General features: G+C 43.8%; 1 protein-coding gene across 3 annotated transcripts in view; it reads left to right on the top strand.

The window, feature by feature from the left end:
* The window catches only part of LOC118363424 (protocadherin-15-like), a 318,783-nt gene that overhangs the window by 169,637 nt on the left and 125,833 nt on the right, over window positions 1-23,313 (top strand). For all 3 annotated transcript variants that reach the window (XM_052491888.1, XM_052491871.1, XM_052491880.1), the window contains exons 13-16: window positions 5,810-5,959; window positions 7,313-7,506; window positions 14,964-15,096; window positions 22,702-22,781. In XM_052491888.1, the coding sequence (XP_052347848.1) occupies window positions 5,810-5,959; window positions 7,313-7,506; window positions 14,964-15,096; window positions 22,702-22,781 (557 nt within the window). The remainder of the gene's footprint in view (window positions 1-5,809; window positions 5,960-7,312; window positions 7,507-14,963; window positions 15,097-22,701; window positions 22,782-23,313) is intronic.

The following is a 23,313-nucleotide window of genomic DNA, read 5'->3' as shown; positions in this document are numbered from 1 at the left end:
TACCCCACCATCCCCAGGAATCTGCGCAACTGGCGGCGAGTCGTAGGAGCAGGAAAAGCAACAATTGCTTCCACTTTGCCAGTTATTGGGCACACTTATTTTGTCCTGTAGTTCATTCAAGGTAATTTGATAATCGAGAGGGTAGTCTTTAATAGTTGATTCTAATATTTGATAGTCTTTAATAGTTGATTCTAAGATTTGATAGTCTTTAATAGTTGATTCTAAGATTTGATAGTCTTTAATAGTTAATTCTAAGATTTGATAGTCTTTAATAGTTAATTCTAAGATTTGATAGTCTTTAATAGTTAATTCTAAGATTTGATAGTCTTTAATAGTTGATTCTAAGATTTATCCCTCTCTCCCTCTTATCTCTCTCCCCCTATCTCCCTCTTTCCCTTTCTTTCTCTCCCTCTAATCTCTCTCCCCCTCTATCTCCCTCTCTTTCCCTTTCTTTCTCTCCCTCTATCTCCCTCTTTTCCTTTCTCTCTTTCCCTCTCTCTCTCTCTCTTTCTCCTTCTATTTCTCTATCTCCCTCTCTTTCCCTCTCTCCCCCACCATCATGTTAGCCCCTGTCACACAACACAGCACAACAGTAACTTGAATCCACAGTCACACTTGTCCCCTGATACCATATTCTAAAATGGCAGTAGCTCCACAAGTACGGTACCATTAAACATAGACACTATTACAGTACATCAGCAAGGTTTCGTTCTTTGCTTCTTGAAATGCTGTATCCCCTCCAAGGTTGGGGACAGAAGCAACAGAAAACATCTGTCACTCCCCCCATTCTTTCTTTCTTTCTCTCTCTATATTTGATATCTCCTTCTTTCCCTTTCTTCTCTCCCTCTCTTTCTCTCTCTCTCTCCCCTCTCTCTCACTCTCTTTTTCCCTTTCTCTCTCTCTCTCTCTCTCTCCCTCTCTCTCTCTCTCTCGCTCCATTTATTCCTCCCCTCTCTCTCCCTCTCTCGGTCCCTCTCTCTCGCTCCCTTTACCCCTATTCTCTCCCTCCCCTCTCTCTCCCTCTTCTTCACCCCCCACCCCTATCACACAACACAGCACAACAGTAACTTGAATCCACCATCACACTTGTCCCCTGATACCATATTCTAGAATGACAGTAGCTCCACTAGTACTGTACCATTAAACATAGACACTATTACAGTACATCAGCAAGGATTTCTAGTGAGCAGTTTTCCAATGTTCTTGAAATCCCTCAGGAGTTTTTCATCCTCAATGTCCTATTTGTTACATTTCTGTCACATTGTATCCTTGGCGAACGGCATGCTGGGTTTTGTTGTTGTTCTGTTGTATAATGCTGGAGTGCATTACACTGTCCTTCCCTTTACGGCCATTGGGATAGAACAATGGTGTTTGTCGACTATAATGATCTGTTGTTGCTCACACAAACGTCTTACGCTTTTCTCCGTCCAGCTAGCCATTAGCACAGGGCCTGTACTTCATTTAATGTGTGTGTGTGTGTGTGTGTGTGTGTGTGTGTGTGTGTGTGTGTGTGTGTGTGTGTGTGTGTGTGTGTGTGTGTGTGTGTGTGTGTGTGTGTGTGTGTGTGTGTGTGTGTGTGGTCATGGCCAAAAGTTTTGAGAATGACACAAATATTAATTTCCATGAAGTTTGCTGCTTCAGTGTCTTTAGATATTTTGGGCAGACGTTACTATGGAATACTGAAGTATAATTACAAGCATTTCGTAAGTGTCAAAGGCTGACAATTACATGAAGTTGATGCAAAGAGTCAATATTTGCAGTGTTGACCCTTCTTTTTCAAGACCTCTGCAATCCGCCCTGGCATGCTGTCAATTAACTTCTGGGCCACTGATGGCAGCCCATTCTTGCATAATCATTTACATTACATTTACATTACATTTAAGTCATTTAGCAGACGCTCTTATCCAGAGCGACTTACAAATTGCTTGGAGTTTGTCAGAATTTGTGGGGTTTTGTTTGTCCACCCGCCTCTTGAGGATTGACCACAAGTTCTCAATGGGATTAAGGTCTGTGGAGTTTCCTGGCCATGGACCTAAAATATCGATATTTTGCTCCATCATGCTGGAAAAGGCATTGTTCGTCACCAAACTGTTCCTTGATGGTTGGGTGAAGTTGCTCTCAAGAGGATTTTTATTTTATTTTTTATTTTTTTTAACCTTTATTTAACCAGGCAAGTCAGTTAAGAACAGATTCTTATTTTCAATGACAGCCTGGGAACAGTGGGTTAACTGCCTGTTCGGGGGCAGAACGACAGATTTGTACCTTGTACCTTGTCAGCTCGGGGGTTTGAACTCACAACCTTCCGGTTACTAGTCCAACGCTCTAACCACTAGGCTACCCTGCCGCCCCAATGTGTTGGTAACATTCTTTATTCAGGGTTGTGTTCTTAGGCAAAATTGTGAGTGAGCCCACTCCCTTGGCTGAGAAGCAACCCCACACATGAATGGTCTCAGGATGCTTTACTTTTGGCATGACACAGGACTGATGGTAGCGCTCACCTTGTCTTCTCCGGACAAGCTTTTTTCCAGATGTCCCAAACAATCGGAAAGGAGATTCATCAGAGAAAATGACTTTACCCCAGTCCTCAGCAGTCTCATCCCTGTATGTTTTGCAGAATATCAGTCTGTCCCTGATGTTTTTCCTGGAGAGAAGTGGATTCTTTGCTGCCCTTCTTGACAGCAGGCCATCCTCCAAAAGTTTTCACCTCACTGTGCATGCAGATGCACTCACACCTGCCTGCTGCCATTCCTGAGCAAGCTCTGTACTGGTGGTGCCCCGATCCCACAGCTGAATCAACTTTAGGAGACGGTCCTGGCGCTTGCTGGACCTTCTTGGGCGCCCTGAAGCCTTCTGCAGAAATACAGTGGAAATGTTTTTTGGGGATTCAGTTAATTTGCATGGCAAAGAGGGACTTTGCAATTAATTGCAATTCATCTGATCACTCTTCATAACATTATGGAGTATATTCAAATTGCCATCATACAAACTGAGGCAGCAGACTTTGTGAAAATTAATATTTGTGTCATTCTCAAAACTTTTGGCCGCGACTGTACATTACTTATCACGTGTATATTTATATGTGTTTCTCCGATGTGTTTGCAGCAATTTGTAAGTAAAAAGTGAGAAGAGTTTGTGGTTTTGATTGTCGAGATTAGACAAAGCAATCAGTGTAAAAGCACTTATTGAAACATGTAATTGTGGCAAAAGATAGATGGTGAATCCCAAATGTAATGTGATGCAGTAGCCTCTCTCATTAGGTATTTTTGCATACCCCTGAGCCAGCACCTACAACATTTAAATGATGAATCCATGAATCACCAACGACTGAGCTTTCATTCAACAGTAATACTCTCTGTTGCTGGCTGGTGCACTATGTCCAGCTGTAAGACCATAATAAAGCACAGCATCATTCAGAACAGCACAGCTCAGAACAGCCCAGTTTAGAACAGCCCAGCTCATAACAGCCCAGTTCAGAACAGCATACTGCTATCCTCAGTCCTGTTCCTCCATATGTTTGTTGATGTATTCTTCACTCAGCTATAACTGCCAATGGGTTATTCGCTGTTCCCTCTCGATCAAATGCACCGTTTATTTGAAGAAATGTCACCTGGCAGGTGTATCACTCAGTCTAAGAACCGTCGTCTTGTCAGGCTTTGAAATTGTCAAGTGCCATGTCATCTGAAACCAGAATTGGAATTTTTCCAATAAGAACTTCTTGAAGTTCCATTTATCTTGCCCACCTCACCATATCTTTGTTTTAGAATTCAGAGACCTTATCTTTTAACAGAGTCTGTTAAGGCAATGTCTTATTGATGGACTTTGCCAGTCTGGCTATATTCCGATGTAGTTCTTTCAAATAATTTTTTAGGTTTGGATGTCTGTTTGTGATTCAAGGGCCGTATAGCAGATGGGCTCTGTGAAACTCACTCGTCAGCCTGAAGTATCTCCACTTGCGCTGCCGAATAGCTAGCTTTTCAGTGTGCTGACTGGGAAAGATGCTTCAGAAGGGCAGTCACCTGTGTTAGCAAGGCAGAGGTCCTTCATTCCAGCCTTGGTATGAGCCAAATCAGTAGGAAGTGGTACTTCTAAGCAAGCAGTGCTACGTTTCCCTCCAAAAAACCATCAGAATGTGAAATAATACCTGGTGCCAAAAGATCCAGACAACATCAGACTTCGCTGAATGTAAACGTTGGCGTGCGGATCCCTCCAGCCCTAACTCTGTGGTGCACAGGGCAGTGGGATTAGCATTCCCGAGCACTCGGCTGCCATATCCTGGCAGTAACAGATTGATTAAAACACTGAGACCAAGCTCGCTTGTCTGGGAAGGCTTCTGAGAGCCGTTCCACCCATGCTGTTAAATGATGGATCCGTCGTGCATACGAACGATACCCAGTCAGTCAGTGCCTCAATATCTGTTTCCCCTCTCCAGCACTACCATGGAGAAATCCACAAGGATGTGTGTCTCTCAGTGTTTTGTGTTCCAATACATATTCGGTCGGAGTATGTCTATTTGAGTTCATTCAGTTGGCTCTGTGGCCACTGAATTTGTTATGCCACCCACTCTGCAAGACACTCTTTCTGCCAGTCAAATTACAACCGCTACCCACCCAATGATGTCAAATGATCATCTTCTCCTCTACCTCTGTCTTGCCTAGAGGCTTTGTGCTATGTTATGAAGTTGTGAGCTAGTAGAGGTTTTTATAATGCTAGCTCCTCTGAGTGGCACAGTGCATCGCACCGGAAACTCAGAGAAGGAAACAACATTTGGACATTTTCTCTCCCCACCACCACATCCTGCTGGAGCAGTGGAGGAGCCCGCAGCGCTATCCTGTCAAGACTTTGAAGTGTGGTGTTGCTAAGTACTATGAACATAAAGAAAACACTAAAAGGATGTTTCTCAATTCTGGTTTTCACTAGCACTCACTGCTGTGTTTACCTGTGGGCTTTTTTAGATGCTTCTGTCGTCGTATTTTGGCGGGGAAAGAAGTACAACTCTAAAAGTTAATGGGGAGAGCTTTGAACACGGATGGTATTTTATTTCTTGCTCAACTGAGGATCAAGGTGCTTTTCTTTCTGTTTGACGCTTGTTGCATGCTCTTTTGTTTTTGAAGTTGCTGTTACTCTCGGTTAATTTGTGTGAGCGGTTGTGTTCTATGTGGAAGTTGACAGTCAGATACAACTTCACACACACACACACACACACAGTCACACCCGCACACACATGCACGCACACGCGCATGCACACACGCGCACACGCACACACACACGCGCACGCACACACGCACGCACGCACGCACGCACGCACGCATGCACACACGCACACGCGCACGCACACACGCGCACGCACACACGCACACGTACGCACGCACGCACACACGCACGCACGCACGCACACGCACACACACACACACACACACACACACACACACACACACACACTTTACCTAATGAGATAAACAATAATGGTATGCAATCACAATTGGAGTTATAAGAGCATTGTAGTCTTTATTACTGTACGTTGTTGTTAAGACAATGGGCTTTGTTTAGTCAGTGTGATGAATTAATATCTGTAAAGCCTGTGTAAACAGCTTTCAATACGGGTATTGCTCTCAATCTTTCATCTTTTGACCACTGGTCCCTTATCTTCCTTTTTTTGTCCTGTGACTGTCAGGGACTGTCCCATTGGTTTCTACATTGACAGAACATGTCAGGGATATATTGGTTGTGGAGTTCTCTACTGCATACACGTGTGTTCTGAGGTTTTTGATCATTTCTCTCTCTCTCTTGCTCTCACTTCCCTTCTCTATAGATGGTGGCTTCTGATGGAGTTCAGGAGAGTACTCCAGTGGCCATTAATATCACAGTGATCGATGCCAATGACAACACACCAACCTTTCCGAACACCTCCTACAGTGTCAATGTTTACACAGATATGCAGCCTGGGGAAACAATATTACAGGTAATCAATATGCTGTACTCACTCGCTGTTTTCCCAAACCATCCACTTACTTAGAGTAATAGCATTAGTAAACCTGGAGTTATTGTGGTAGCAGACTGTTTGGTTCAGCTCTCAGCAGGCTGCTGCCATAGGCTGTTCCCCTCTGGGCATTGGGAGGATTGTGGGTCATTTGTTAGAACCCCTGTTTCACAGTCAGAGCATGAGCCCAGTCCAGTCAGTCACTCTGATACTTAAAGGAAACAAAAGACTCACATTTCGGGCAGTTTAATCTCTGTTTCTCTCATAGCAAGCCTGGTTAGGCTGGTTAGCCCAGTTAGGCTGGTTAGCCCAGTTAGGCTGGTTAGCCCGGTTAGGCTGGTTAGCCCGGTTAGGCTGGTTAGCCCGGTTAGGCTGGTTAGGCCTGTTAGCCCGGTTAGGCTGGTTAGCCCGGTTAGGCTGGTTAGCCCGGTTAGGCTGGTTAGCCCGGTTAGTCTGATTAGGCTGGTTAGCCCGGTTAGACTGATTAGGCTGGTTAGCCTGATTAGGCTGGTTAGCCCGGTTAGGCTGATTAGGCTGGTTAGCCCGGTTAGGCTGGTTAGGCTGGTTAGGCTGGTTAGGCTGGTTAGCCCGTTTAGGCTGGTTAGCCCTGTTACGCTGGTTAGGCTGGTTAGCCCGGTTCGGCTGGTTAGCCCGGTTAGGCTGGTTAATGCTGGTTAGCCCGGTTAGGCCAGTTAGGTTGGTTAACCCGGTTAGGCTGGTTAGGCTGGTTAGGCCGGTTAGCCCGGTTAGGCCGGTTAGGCTGGTTAGGCTTCAGGAACACGTTAATAATGGCAGGTATGAGTTTCTTTGTCGGTTGAATGACTGTTGATGAGGTGCTTGTGACTGCATTGTCTCATTAGTCAGTCATCTTTGCGTTACAGTATGTAAAGTCTCAGAATGACGTATGGGGAGAATAACACTATACATGCTCTTAGTCACACACTGTAGAGTTCTACTACGTAAACACATGAATGTTTAGAGATTTCTATCAAAGTGTGGCCACTTTTCTACACGTTGAATATGAAGTATGTTATAATTGGATTATGTGAATGTTAAAAGGTATTTCTGCATTTGATTATGATATCAGTTTCTACTTCCTTATTTCAAAATCACCGACTGTATTTGCCATAAATGTTTAATAGTCCCCCAACGCAAGATATTTAATTATGCATTTGATATGTGTAGAATATATCAGCGAGGAATGAAACATTTCCGTATTCCTTGAAATGTGGGGAAAATATTGGGATAGATGGCCTTCTCCTAGTGAAGTCCCTGGGCTTAGGACACCAGAGGACACTGTCGAGTGAGAGACTTCCTCTCTTGTCTACCTTTCAGCTGACTGCTCTGGATGCTGACGGGGGTCCCAATGGGCTTGTGACCTACAAGATCCTGGCGGGGGATCAAGGACACTTCATCATCAATAACCGCTCGGGAGTGATCACCGTGGTGCCTGGCGTCTCCCTGGCCGTGGGACGTTCCTACACGCTGACCGTGAAGGCTGTGGATAGTGGTCCGGGGTCCCAGAGGAGGTGAGGCTAATAGGAAGCCCCAGGGAGCCCCGAGGGGTGGGAGGCTGGAGGGGAGGATGGGTAGGGCTGGGGGTGGGAGGCTGGAGGGGAGGATGGGTAGGGCTGGGGGTGGGAAGCCCCGAGGGGTGGGAGGCTGGAGGGGAGGATGGGTAGGGCTGGGGGCGGGATGCCCCGAGGGGTGGGAGGCTGGAGGATGGGTAGAGCTGGGGGTGGGGAGAACGAGCAGGGGAGCTTGAGGATGGAAAGGTGGAGTAGGGCAGTGGAGGCTGGGAACTGGCGTGGCCAGTAAAAAGGCTGAGAGACGCAGAGGACAAGTCACTTTCCATTCCGTCAGTCACAGACTCGCTTCCTTTCTCTCTCTTTCTGCTCTCCCCCCTCTCTCTCTCTCTCTCTCTCTCTCTCTCTGTTAAATCTATAGTGTTCTGCAGGGTAACACAATTGTGCTAGGAAGATGTTACTGGCCCATCTGGCACCCAAAGCGGAAACTAGAGGCTTTTCATAGTGATTTGCAATGCCTACCCTCCAACTCAATTCAATCTGTGTTGCCTTTTTGCCCTCTGTAAAGCTTGGTGGCCACAGGATCAATATAGCTCAACAGGCTGAAATATAAAGAGAAATGTAGTGAATTTGGCAGTGACTATTGGCTCAGTTCTATCTGAAGAGGAAAACGTTAGGGCTGGGGGAATTTAGTCTTTCATCGAACATGCCAGGTAAAAGTTTTGCCGCACAAAGATCCTTGTAAGCCTTTATCTTGAGTCAAGGACAAACACGCAAGATAAGACTGTGTTGATTAGGGGTGTGAATACGTATGTGAATACGTATCCAATGACTGGGAACCATGTAATAATCTGGGGCCTCGTTTATCAATCATGCGTAGGAACAAATCGGTGCGTCAACCATGTGTAGGATCCTTTCCACGCAGAGTGTGATATTTATCAACATGAACGTTGAGAGTGTGCGTACATTTACACACAGCCATGACCATGAGTATGCACAGTGCCAAGCGGTGGAATAAGGGAATTGCTTGTCAAGCGTAGAATAGAGAAAATATATGATGAAATTGTGAGAGTAATAATTCAAGTATTTGTAAGATTTTATTGTATTTCCATTGTGAATTCATGCAACATATCTTGACAGGCATATGCTTCTATCACATGAGTAAATATGTTATGAGAATAATCCATACGAAGTACAGTAATCTGTTAAATTAAAGGCACGTATGAAAGTGAAACCATTGTTGGAATACTATAAACGACTGAGATAATGGGAAAGGGAATGAGAGATCTTGCTCTGCTGGGAGATTTGTCACACGCTGCATTTCGCAGAGTGCACGTTTCTAGAGACAGGTGGTAACGTTCGTCGTCTTCCTCTGATGAGGAGTAAGAGAGCACGTTTTTAGAGACAGGTTGTAACGTTCGTCATCTTCCTCTGATGAGGAGTAAGAGAGCACGTTTTTAGAGACAGGTTGTAACGTTCGTCGTCTTCCTCTGATGAGGAGTAAGAGAGCACGTTTCTAGAGACAGGTTGTAACGTTCGTCGTCTTCCTCTGATGAGGAGTAAGAGAGCACGTTTTTAGAGACAGGTGAGATTTTTTTGTTGTTGCATGAATTACAGATTGGCCGTTCAGATATCATTTCCCAAAACCAATTTTATAGAATATTTGCAAGGATTTAAGACCTACTTTAAAAAGGCAAACACATGCCGTTCCGCTGCACATCCAAGTCCACACTTGGGTTTTTGGCAACGGGCACTTTTCAGCAGGAGCCTGCTGATCGGCACCTCACAGCCCTTGATGAGCCAATGTTTCGAATGCAATCATCAGCAAAACAAACTCTAACATATAACATTTTGCTATTTTGCTATTTGCCTCATGACTCCTGCATGCTTTGTTGACTATTCCATTTCTTGTTTACCCAACCGTGGGACAGACTACGTTTGTTCCCACACTCGGGACTCTGACTCACTATTGGTTACACAGACTCTTGGCCTCCGATTTTATTCTAACCACCTCTCGCCCGGCTTTGTATTCATGTTGCTTGATGAAATTGCTGTACAATATGATATTGTTGCCATCTAATGCACATTCAAATGTCATAAATCAACACTGCAGAGCTCTCCCTGTCCTCTGCCATGCCTTGATTCTATTACTGCTGATGATATCTGGAAATGTGCATGTCGACCCTGGCCCATCTTCTATTGCTATTGCCAATTCTGACTTGTGCTCTGATATCTGCTTCACTGATATCTGCTCTCGTAAAAGCCTGGGTTTTCTGCATGCTAGAAGCTTATTACCTCAAATGGATCAATTGAAAGTCTGGGTTCACAGCTCCAATCCAGATGTGTTGGTCATTACTGAGATGTGGTTATGGAAGAGAGTTTTTAATACTGATGTTAACCTTTCTGGTTATAACCTTTTTTGGGCGAGACAGAGGTGGAGGAGTGGCAATCTTTACCAAGGACCACCTCGGCACATGCATACTCAGTCTGACTGGCTCTCGTTAAGGCAAATGAGAAAAGTGCACTCAGGCTGTCCAAAAGCCAAAGTTAGTTACTTTGAAGAGCAGTTCTCTCTCTGTGGGTCTAACCTCAAGAAGTTCTGGAAAACAGTTAAAGACCTGGAGAATAAACCCTCCTCCTCACAGCTGCCCATGTCCCTTAATGTTGATGATGTGGTTGTTACTGACAAGAAGCACATGGCTGAGCTCTTCAATCACTACTTCATTAAGTCATCATTCCTATTTGACAAAGCCATGCCTCCTTACCCATCCAACATTTCCTCATCTCCCACCCCTTGCGACTAGCCCCGATTCTCCTCACTCTTTTCCCCCTCCCTTTTACACAGTTTCTCCCTGCAGACAGTCACTGAGTCCGAGCTGCTAAAGGAGCTCCTGGATCAGATGGTTTAGATCCTTTCTTCTTTAACTTCTTATGGTATAGGGGACGCTTGCGTCCCACTTGGGCAAAAGCCAGGGAAAATGCAGCACGGCCAATAAAAAATAAAAAAAAGATTTAAAAATCAAACTTTCATTAAATCACACATGGAAGATACTCAATTAAATCTACACTCATTGTGAATCCATCCAACATGTCAGATTTTAAAAAGGCTTTTTGGCGAAAGCATAAGAAGCTATTATCTGATGATAGCACAACAGTAAACAAAAAGCGTAGCATGTTTCAACCCTGCAGGTGCTACACAAAACTCAGAAATAAAATATAAAACATGCCTTACCTTTGACGAGCTTCTCTTGTTGGCACTCCAATATGTCCCATAAACATCACAATTGGTCCTTTTGTTTGATTAATTCCGTCCATATATATCCAAAATGCCAATTTATTTGGCCCATTTGATTCAGAAAAAAACAGCTTCCAAAATTCACAACGCCACTACAAAATATTTCAAAAGTTGCCTATAAACTTTGCCAAAATATTTCAAACTACTTTTGTAATACAACTTTAGGTATTTTTAAACGTTAATAATCGATCAAATTGAAGACGGGTCTATCTGTGTTCAATACAGGAACACACAAACCAAGCTACTTTTCAAGTCTTGCACAACTCTCAACAGTGTTACGCAGTTCCTAGATGGCCAGACTTCTTCATTGCACAAAGGAATAACCTCACCCAAATTCCAAAGACTGGTGACATCCAGTGGAAGCGGTAGGAACTGAAAACAAGTTCCAAAGAAATATTGTTTGTCAATGAGAACTCAATGAACAGACAGAGACCTCAAAAAATATATATCTTAACGGTTAGTCCTCTGGGTTTTGCCTGCTACATAAGTTCTGTTATACTCACAGACATGATTCAAACAGTTTTAGAAACTTCAGAGTGTTTTCTATCCAAATATACTAATAATATGCATATCTTATATTCTTGGCATGAGTAGCAGGAAGTTGAAATTGGGCACGCTATTTATCCAACTGTGAAAATGCTGCCTTAAGAAGTTAATGTTAATGTTGCAGCCCCTATCATCACCAAGCCTGTCTCTGACATTTATAACCTGTCTCTCCTTTCCGGGGAGGTTCCCATTGCTTGGAAGGCAGCAACAGTGCATCCTTTATTTAAAGGGGGAGATCAAGCTGATCCTAACTGTTATAAGCCTATTTCTATTTTTCCCTGTTTATGAAAAGTGTTGGAAAAACTTGTCAATAATCAACTGACTGGCTGTCTTGATGTCTATAGTATTCTCTCTGGTATGCAATCTGGTTTCTGCTCAGGTCACTGCAACCTTTAAGGTCCTCATTGGTGTAACCATTGCCCTTGGTTATAAGCAATGTTATGCTGCTTTTTTTTATTGACTTGGTCAAAGCTTTTGATACAGTAGACCATTCCATTCTTGTGGGACTGTTAAGGAGTGTCCCTGAGATGTCTTTGGCCTGGTTTGTTAACTACCTCTCTCAGAGTGCAGTGTATAAAGTCAGAATATCTGTTGAATCAGTCACTGCCTGTCACCGAGGGAGTACCCCAAAGCTCGATCCTCGGCCCCAAGCTCTTCTCAATTTACATCAACAACATAGCTCAGGCAGTAGGAACCTCTCTCATACTGTCTTAAACTCAGCTGGCCCCTCCCCAGATTTTGTGTTTAACACTCTACAACAAAGCTTTCTTAGTGTCCAACAAGCTTTCTCTGCCCTTAACCTTGTTCTCAACACCTCCAAAACAAAGGTCATGTGGTTTGGTAAGAAGAATGCCCCTCTCCCCACCAGTGTGATTACTACCTCATACAAGTACTTGGGAGTATGGCTAGACGGTATACTGTCCTTCTCTCAGCACATATCAAACCTGCAGGCTAAAGTTAAATCTAGACTTGATTCCCCCTATCTTAATCGCACCTCCTTCACCCTAGCTGCCAAACTAACCCTGATTCAGATGACCTTCCTACCCATGCTAGAGTACGGAGACATAATTTATAGATTGGCAGGTTAAGATGCTCTCGAGTGCCTAGATGTTCTTTACCATTTGGCCATCATATTTGCCACCAATGCTCCTTATAGGACACATCACTGCACTTTATACTCCTGTAAACTGGTAATCTCTGTATACACGTCGCAAGACCCTCTTGTTGATGCTTATTTATAAAACCCTCTTAGGCCTCACTTCCCCCATCTGAGATATTAACTGCAGCCCTCATCCTCCATATACAACACCCGTTCTGCCAGTCACCTTCTGTTAAAGGTCCCCAAAGCACAGACATCTCTGGGTCGCTCCTCTTTTCGGTTCGCTGCAGCTAGTTTTTCAATTTTTATTTTACCTTTATTTAAGTAGGCAAGTCAGTTAAAGAACAAATTCTTACTTTCAATGACGGCCTAGGAACAGTGGGTTATCTCAATCTCTTGATTCAAGGACTCAATTATGGACACTCTTACTGACAGTTGTGGCAGCTTTGCATGATGTGTTGTTGTCTCGACCTTCTTGTCCTTTGTGCTGTTGTCCGTGCCCAATAATGTTTGTACCATGTTTTGTGCTGCTACCGTGTTGTCCTGCTGCCATGTTGAGTTGCTACCATGATGTTGTGATTTTGTGTTGCTACCATGTTGCGTTGTCATATGTTGCTGCCTTGCTATGTTGTTGTCTTAGGTCTCTCTTTATGTAATGTTGTGTTGTCTCTCTTGTCTTGTCGTGTTTTGTCCTAGATTATTATTAGATTTTTAATCCCAGGCCCCGGTCCCCACAGGAGGTCTTTTAACTTTTTGTAGGCCGTCATTGTAAATAAGAATTTGTTCGTAACTGATTTGCCTAGTTAAATAAAGGATCAATCAAATGAAAATACATTTGAAAATAATGCATAAAAGACGCTGCTGAATGTGGTGGTAAAGAGGCCAGTTGGTATACACAACTCGTTCATTCTGCAGAACAGCAATGTTGTCCTACACGCCTACAGGATGGAGCTGTTGAGGATGGATGGCTTATTTTTCAGTGTTGCCTGCACATTTGAAGTATATTTGCCATTGCTAAAGCAGCTTGAATTGTTCTAATGGTCCTCTCTTTGTAGCTATGTTTTATGTTTACTGGTCAAGCCACAACTGAGCAGCCAAATAAAACCTTTTTGTTGTACTCCTCTGACACCATCACCTGTATTTTGGTCTCGGAAAAGTTTTTTTTTTTTTTCTTCGATTTTTGCGTTGCGACTTTATACTTCATTGTATGGCCTTGTGTATTCCTCACAGGCTTTACTGGGTGATTTTGGCCATATATGGTTCGTTGGGGGTGTTTTGAAATGCAAAATAGCCAAAGTCGTGCACGAGCACTGAGGCTGAGGACAATAGGTATTTATCAATGGTTATCTCCTACCTGTGTGCGTTTGACGCTCGTATGATTGTTTGATAAGTTGCTACTTATATTTACAAGGTTCTGTGTGGAGCATGTCCAGGATCAAAACCGTTTGATTCATGTTTCCAGTGGCTTTATGACTAAAGCAGCCATGGTGGAAAAAAGTATTCAAATAACCAGTCTTCAAATAACCAGTCTTCAAATAACCAGTCTTAAAGGTCCCTCATATGTCTCTCTAAAATTGACTTGCTGTAATCATTCAATTATGTTTATTCTGTTCAGGCCCGACTCAGACACTTGGAGCCTAGTGTTCTGTACACAACTGTGATTTCACTGACCAGGGATTCAGTCTCTAGTGAAGTACTGTACCTTGCTCAAGTTTAGAGGTTGTTTATTTCAGCTTTTCTAAAACAACCTTAAGTTTTGATGTACCATTGAATTGATTCTCTCTAAATGCTGCAGGATACAGATTATACCAGATACTGGGAGAGGTTGTATCTAAAAACTAATTTACAGCTGAAATATGTCAAGGGGCGCAAATGCACAGTTCGCCACTGTTTCGCCACTGCACAGTTCGCCACTGCACAGTTCGCCACTGCACAGTTCGCCACTGCACAGTTCGCCACTGCACAGTTCGCCACTGCACAGTTCGCCACTGCACCTTGGTTATTTCTTTAGTTTGGTGGATGAAATGGAGGAGAAGAGCATCCAGCATTGTGGTGAAAGAAAATAGCCATGCATATAGTGCTGTTCTATAGGTCAGAGTGGAAAACAAAATGCTGTTTGTTGTTTGAAGTAACTTCTTTATTGTTTATTGTAATGATATTGTAATATTGCACCGACTACAGATTTCAGCTTGAAGTTGGCTAACCTTAACTCTTGTCCAACCTACGTACAGTACCTCCTAGCTTTTTAATCGACAATCATATAGATGTTCTAGCAACCCCCCCCCCCCAACAAACACTGACAACAGAACCCTACATCCTACACAGAAATTCTCATAATGTAAACAAAACCCGCCTTCAGTTTCTGTTTTTCAGAAGTGAAGCTCTTTGTGGAGAGTTGAAGTTGATAAAAGTGTTTTTTTTATTGTTAAAGAAAAAACCAACACATTTCAGCCCTCAGCCTTCATCAGGGTTTTGTTCCACCCAGAATGAATTTCTCCCCATCCTTATCTCCCGTTGCAGGAGCTCCATCACCACCGTGTACATTGAGGTGCTCCCCCCCAACAACCAGAGCCCCCCACGCTTTCCCCGCTTCCTCTACAGCTTGGAGATCAGCGAGGCAGTGAGGATCGGAGCCACACTCCTCAGCCTGCAGGTGAGCACCGGGACAAGGCTTCTTCACAATGCCACACTGTTCTGTAGCACACACTGAGCATACTGTACCCTGATCTGTACCCTGATCTGTAGCCATAGTTTGGTGGCAGCGGTGGGATCTGCTTCAGAATCTTACCTGACTATCATTGTCAGGCCACAAGTATACTCTATACAGCTGAATAGCTCCTAACAATGGCCCCTATTCAGTCTGTATGAGAAGGGACTGAGACAGTTACTAATGTTACAGATTAGTCTGTAAGAGAAGGGACTGAGACAGTTACTAATGTTACAGATTAGTCTGTATGAGAAGGGACTGAGACAGTTACTAATGTTACAGATTAGTCTGTATGAGAAGGGACTGAGACAGTTACTAATGTTACAGATTAGTCTGTAAGAGAAGGGACTGAGACAGTTACTAATGTTACAGATTAGTCTGTATGAGAAGGGACTGAGACAGTTACTAATGTTACAGATTAGTCTGTATGAGAAGGGACTGAGACAGTTACTAATGTTACAGATTAGTCTGTATGAGAAGGGACTGAGACTGTTACTAATGTTACAGATTAGTCTGTATGAGAAGGGACTGAGACAGTTACTAATGTTACAGATTAGTCTGTATGAGAAGGGACTGAGACAGTTACTAATGTTACAGTCTGTATGAGAAGGGACTGAGACAGTTACTAATGTTACAGATTAGTCTGTAAGAGAAGGGACTGAGACAGTTACTAATGTTACTAATGTTACAGATTAGTCTGTAAGAGAAGGGACTGAGACAGTTACTAATGTTACAGATTAGTCTGTATGAGAAGGGACTGAGACAGTTACTAATGTTACAGATTAGTCTGTATGAGAAGGGACTGAGACAGTTACTAATGTTACAGATTAGTCTGTATGAGAAGGGACTGAGACTGTTACTAATGTTACAGATTAGTCTGTATGAGAAGGGACTGAGACAGTTACTAATGTTACAGATTAGTCTGTATGAGAAGGGACTGAGACAGTTACTAATGTTACAGATTAGTCTGTATGAGAAGGGACTGAGACAGTTACTAATGTTACAGATTAGTCTGTAAGAGAAGGGACTGAGACAGTTACTAATGTTACAGATTAGTCTGTATGAGAAGGGACTGAGACAGTTACTAATGTTACAGATTTGTCTGTATGAGAAGGGACTGAGACAGTTACTAATGTTACAGATTTGTCTGTATGAGAAGGGACTGAGACAGTTACTAATGTTACAGATTCGTCTGTATGAGAAGGGACTGAGACTCAAAACTGTCAAAACTGTCATTTTCCAAGATGGCGTAGCAGTAAGTCGTCCTATCGTTTCGTCTCTCTGTTTATATCGTCTCTTTTTTGTTTTAGATATTTTTCTTTGCATATCTTTAAAAACATTTTGCTAAACCTAAGCTTCCAAATACTCTCCTGCAACCCGTCTCACCCAATGTAGCTACTTTTCCTAAAGTATTTATATTTACTTCGGTACCGGAACCCCTCAACTGAAGCTAGCCAGCTAACCACCAGCTATGCTAGCGGTCTTCAGCTAACCGGTCATCAGCTAACCTTTAGCTCAGAAAGCTCTCGCCAGTTCGAACAACGCGATGCTAACCAGAGCATAACGGACCTATTTATTTTTTTATCCCCGGATTCCCACCGCAAACGGTACATTTTTCAGCTGGATCTTCACAACTAGCTATCGAGCTAAACCGCAACTCTGGTTGATTACTCCTGGCTAGCGTTTCCACCCACGTAGCTTGAAGCTAGCCCGGCCAGAGCTCCTGTGCTGCCACCGTAGCATACTCCTGGGCTACAATACCCGGACCCACGACCGGTCTATCGATGTCACCGCATGAAGAGGAATAAACAGACTCACCCCATCTAGACGTCCCCCAAAGGCTAACTCTCTAGCCCTCGCTATCTCCTTGCTTGCTAATTCGGCATGCTAACTGCTAGCTTGTTTAGCCCAGGTCCGTTAACTACTACCTTGTTTACCCCGGCCTGCTAATCTGTTAGCTTGTTAGCAGAGGCCTGCTAACCGTCTGCATCGCCGCGTCCCAAACACGCAGTGGCCCATATGTACTTTCTATCTCTTCCTGTTTAAATTTTGTTTTTGTTTATACCTTCCGGAAACCTGCCTCACCCAATGTGATACGGAATCGCTATTATTTTTTATTTTTAGAACACACTCAAGAACCTCCAGAAGCTAACCAGCTAACGAGCTACAAGCTATTTAGTCATTGTTAGTTTTTTTAAACCTGGATAACACTCGCCAGTCCAGCCCCCCTGCCCCATCCACCGCTGCCCCTGGACTCTGATCACTTGGCTACATAGCTGATGCACGCTGGACTGTCCATTAATCACGGTACTCCATTCTGCTTGTTTGTTTTATCTGTCGGCCCCGTTGCCTAGTCAATGCCATTTTACCTGCTGTTGTTATGCTAGCTGATTAGCTGTTGTCTCACCCACTGTTTTAGCAAGCTTTCCCAATTCAACACCTGTGATTACTGTATGCCTCGCTTTATGTCTCTCTCAAATGTCAATATGCCTTGTATACTGTTGCTCAGGTTAGTTATCATTGTTTTAGTTCACAATGGAGCCCCTAGTCCCACTCCTCATACCCCTGATACCTCCTTTGTCCCACCTCCCACATATGCGGTGACCTCACCCATTACAACCAGCATGTCCAGAGATAAAACCTCTCTCATCATCACCCAGTGCCTGGGCTTACCTCCGCCGTACCCGCACCCCACCATACACCCGTCTGCGCATTATGCCCTGAATATATTCTACCATGCCCAGAAACCTGCTCCTCTTATTCTCTGTCCCCAACGCTCTAGGCGACCAGTTTTGATAGCCTTTAGCCGCACCCTCATACTACTCCTTCTCTGTTCCGCGGGTGATGTGGAGGTAAACCCAGGCCCTGCATGTCCCCAGGCACCCTCATTTGTTGACTTCTGTGATCGAAAAAGCCTTGGTTTCATGCATGTCAACATCAGAAGCCTCCTCCCTAAGTTTGTTTTACTCACTGCTTTAGCACACTCTGCTAACCCTGATGTCCTTGCCGTGTCTGAATCCTGGCTCAGGAAGGCCACCAAAAATTCAGAGATTTCCATACCCAACTATAACATCTTCCGTCAAGATAGAACTGCCAAAGGGGGAGGAGTTGCAGTCTACTGCATAGATAGCCTGCAAAGTAATGTCATACTTTCCAGGTCCATACCCAAATAGTTCGAACTACTAATTCTGAAAATTACTCTCTCCAGAAATAAGTCTCTCACTGTTGCCGCCTGCTACCGACCCCCCTCAGCTCCCAGCTGTGCCCTGGACACCATCTGTGAATTGATTGCCCCCCATCTAGCTTCAGAGTTTGTTCTGTTAGGTGACCTAAACTGAGATATGCTTAACACCCCGGCAGTCCTACAATCTAAGCTAGATGCCCTCAATCTCACACAAATCATCAAGGAACCCACCAGGTACAACCCTAACTCTGTAAGCAAGGGCACCCTCATAGACGTCATCCTGACCAACTGGCCCTCCAAATACACCTCCGCTGTCTTCAACCAGGATCTCAGTGACCACTGCCTCATTGCCTGTATCCGCTACGGTGCCGCAGTCAAACGACCACCCCTCATCACTGTCAAACGCTCCCTAAAACACTTCTGTGAGCAGGCCTTTCTAATCGACCTGGCCCGGGTATCCTGGAAGGACATTGACCTCATCCCGTCAGTTGAGGATGCCTGGTCATTCTTTAAGAGTAACTTCCTCACCATTTTAGATAAGCATGCTCCGTTCAAAAAAATGCAGAACTAAGAACAGATACAGCCCTTGGTTCACTCCAGACCTGACTGCCCTCGACCAGCACAAAAACATCCTGTGGCAGACTTCAATAGCATCGAAAATTCCCCGCGATATGCAACTGTTCAGGGAAGTCAGGAACCAATACGCGCAGTCAGTCAGGAAAGCTAAGGCCAGCTTCTTCAGGCAGAAGTTTGCATCCTGTAGCTCCAACTCCAAAAAGTTCTGGGACACTGTGAAGTCCATGGAGAACAAGAGCACCTCCTCCCAGCTGCCCACTGCACTGAGGCTAGGGAACACGGTCACCACCGACAAATCCATGATTATCGAAAACTTCAACAAGCATTTCTCAACGGCTGGCCATGCCTTCCTCCTGGCTACTCCTACCTCGGCCAACAGCTCCGCCCCCCCCCCCGCAGCTCCTCTCCAAAGCCTCTCCAGGTTCTCCTTTACCCAAATCCAGATAGCAGATGTTCTGAAAGCGCTGCAAAACCTGGACCCGTATAAATCAGCTGGGCTTGACAATCTGGACCCTCTATTTCTGAAACTATCCGCCGCCATTGTCGCAACCCCTATTACCAGCCTGTTCAACCTCTCTTTCATATCATCTGAGATCCCCAAGGATTGGAAAGCTGCCGCAGTCATCCCCCTCTTCAAAGGAGGAGACACCCTGGACCCAAACTGTTACAGACCTATATCCATTCTGCCCTGCCTATCTAAGGTCTTCGAAAGCCAAGTCAACAAACAGGTCACTGACCATCTCGAATCCCACCGTTCCTTCTCCGCTATGCAATCTGGTTTCCGAGCCGGTCACGGGTGCACCTCAGCCACACTCAAGGTACTAAACGACATCATTAACCGCCATCGATAAAAGACAATACTGTGCAGCCGTCTTCATCGACCTTGCCAAGGATTTCGACTCTGTCAATCACCATCTTCTTACCGGCAGACTCAGTAGCCTCGGTTTTTCGGATGACTGCCTTGCCTGGTTCACCAATTACTTTGCAGACAGAGTTCAGTGTGTCAAATCGGAGGGCATGCTGTCCGGTCCTCTGGCAGTCTCTATGGGGGTGCCACAGGGTTCAATTCTCGGGCCGACTCTTTTCTCTGTATATATCAATGATGTTGCTTTTGCTGTGGGCGATTCCCTGATCCACCTCTACGCAGACGACACCATTCTATATACTTTCGGCCCGTCATTGGACACTGTGCTATCTAACCTCCAAACGAGCTTCAATGCCATACAACACTCCTTCCGTGGCCTCCAACTGCTCTTAAACGCTAGTAAAACCAAATGCATGCATTTCAACCGATCGCTGCCTGCACCCGCATGCCCGACTAGCATCACCACACTGGATGGTTCCGACCTTGAATATGTGGACACCTATAAGTACCTAGGTGTCTGGCTAGACTGCAAACTCTCCTTCCAGAACCATATCAAACATCTCCAATCGAAAATCAAATCAAGAGTCGGCTCTCTATTCCGCAACAAAGCCTCCTTCACTCACGCTGCCAAGCTTACCCTAGTAAAACTGACTATCCTACCGATCCTCAACTTCGGCGATGTCATCTACAAAATTGCTTCCAACACTCTACTCAGCAAATTGGATGCAGTTTATCACAGTGCCATCCGTTTTGTCACTAAAGCACCTTATACTACCCACCACTGCGATTTGTATGCTCTAGTCGGCTGGCCCTCGCTACATATTCGTCGCCAGACCCACTGGCTCCAGGTCATCTACAAGGCCATGCTAGGTAAAGCTCCGCCTTATCTCAGTTCACTGGTCACGATGGCAACACCCATCCGTAGCACGCGCTCCAGCAGGTGTATCTCACTGATCATCCCTAAAGCCAACACCTCATTCGGCCGCCTTTCGTTCCAGTACTCTGCTGCCTGTGACTGGAACGAATTGCAAAAATCGCTGAAGTTGGAGACTTTTATCTCCTCACCAACTTCAAACATCAGCTATCTGAGCAGCTAACCGATCGCTGCAGCTGTACATAATCTATTGGTAAATAGCCCACCCATTTTCACCTACCTCATCCCCACAGTTTTTATTTATTTACTTTTCTGCTCTTTTGCACACCAATATCTCTACCTGTACATGATCATCTGATCATTTATCACTCCAGTGTTAATCTGCAATATTGTAATTATTCGCCTACCTCCTCATGCCTTTTGCACACATTGTATATAGACTCCCCTTTTTTTTCTACTGTGTTATTGACTTGTTAATTGTTTACTCCATGTGTAACTCTGTGTTGTCTGTTCACACTGCTATGCTTTATCTTGGCCAGGTCGCAGTTGCAAATGAGAACTTGTTCTCAACTAGCCTACCTGGTTAAATAAAGGTGAAATAAAATTTAAAAAATAAAATGTTACAGATTAGTCTGTATGAGAAGGGACTGAGACAGTTACTAATGTTACAGATTTGTCTGTATGAGAAGGGACTGAGACAGTTACTAATGTTACAGATTAGTCTGTATGAGAAGGGACTGAGACAGTTACTAATGTTACAGATTCGTCTGTATGAGAAGGGACTGAGACAGTTACTAATGTTACAGATTTGTCTGTATGAGAAGGGACTGAGACAGTTACTAATGTTACAGATTAGTCTGTTTCAGAAGGGACTGAGACAGTTACTAATGTTACAGATTTGTCTGTATGAGAAGGGATGGTCAAGCAGTTTATGTAGACCTCTTGGACTGTACACACAAAGAAAATGATGCTTCCTCAAGAGTTCTTTGGGAAGGCTGATGGTTCTATGTGGAACCATAATGGCTCAATGAACCCTTTGAGCTCTTCAATGGTTCTGTACAGATCACTGTTTTTTGTTGTTGCTCTTTTAGTCATAACTAAAGTGTAGGGGAGGTGGCTCATTAGAATATTTTGGGGCGTGGTTTGCGCACAGCTCTTTTTGTACAACCGTGAGTAAGAGTGTCATTACAGTTTATGTAATCTGTTGTGTTATGATGTTAAATGTTATGTAAGATTATGGCCTTTATTAGTGTTTTGTGAAAGATTTATGTCTGGCCATTGAGAATGGTTATTAAATCAGTCAGTGTTTCTCATTTCCCTCCTCTATTACAGACATAGCTCACTAGATTCAACTTGTTAATTCACACAATAATAACACCTATGGAAGTTTAACAATATAATATGGCTGACCAGAATTAAATACATTAGAATATTGGCTCATTGGAATATTTTGGGGCGTTGTTTGCGCACAGCTCTTTTTGTACAACTGTGAGTGAGAAAAAAAACTATATGGTTCTACAAAAGGATCTCCAAAAAACCTTTCAGATTGTGAAATATTCTTTGTAAAACCATTCTCCATAAAGGTTCCATAAAGAACCATAAAAAAGGGTTCTATGTAGCCCCAAAAAGGGTTGCAACCATAGTGGCACCCTTTTTGGTGCTATATCTTTTTGAATGGTTCTTTATAGAACCTTAGGAAAGGGTTCTTTATAACACCATACAGGTTCCATTTAGAACCTTATGAGAATGGTTCTTTATAGAACCTTCAAAAAGGGTTCTATATAGCACCAAATAAAGGTTTTACTTTGGTTAAAAAAATGTGTGTACCAAACTATTGTAAGATTATTGTTTGTAATGCATCGAGTAGAAATGGACTGGACACTGTGTGCAGTCATTTAGTCATTGTGAAATTGGGTTTGATCTCACCACATTACATTTATGGACTGCGCTATGGGTTTAACTTGATGCCTTTTCATTCTATTGTTTTATTGGAGTCGTTGTGAAAGTAGTGGAATAACAGCAACATGAAGGGGCCTCTCTGTGTCGCTACAGGCAACGGACCGTGAAAGAGACGTCATCACCTACAGCATCCAGAACGGGGATCCCCACCACCTCTTTGAGCTCTCGCAGATGTACGTGAGCTCATTTTAGTCATCAACTACATTACCTATCATAGTAGCGAATTTATCCATGAAACTAATATAAATAATATTTATCTGTTACAGAGGAGTCAATTTGGGAAAATGACAGTGTTTTGCCTGGATAAGTGTCTGGAGCTTTTTTCTATACAGATAGTAAACCGAACTGTTCTCTCTGAAACTCTCCACGAGACACTGGGGACTGGAAATGTAGATAATATTCTCCCTAGCATATTAAATACATAATTAATAAGTAATAAATGAATAAAAACCAAAACAATTCTCTCCCAGTTTGAAAACAGTCCACATATCAGATTAGTAGTCTCGAGGTTACCCCTGTGCCTTGGCTTGGAGTAAATCTTTTTTCTTAATTTCAGAGATGAAATTGAAGCCTGCAATAAGATTTGGTGTGATTGTTTATGGAGCACTTTTGTATGGCTAGCGGCGAAACAACACAACAAATTCTCAAATGTTAAATCTAACACTGAAAGTGTGGACCTGTACAGACATTGGTTGGAATACTTAT

The sequence above is a fragment of the Oncorhynchus keta genome, chromosome 3 (assembly GCF_023373465.1).
Source record: "Oncorhynchus keta strain PuntledgeMale-10-30-2019 chromosome 3, Oket_V2, whole genome shotgun sequence".
In the NCBI taxonomy this organism is placed as follows: Eukaryota; Metazoa; Chordata; class Actinopteri; order Salmoniformes; family Salmonidae; genus Oncorhynchus; species Oncorhynchus keta.
The sequence above is the reverse complement of the archived record's forward strand: the minus strand, read 5'-3'. Positions and strand labels throughout refer to the sequence as shown.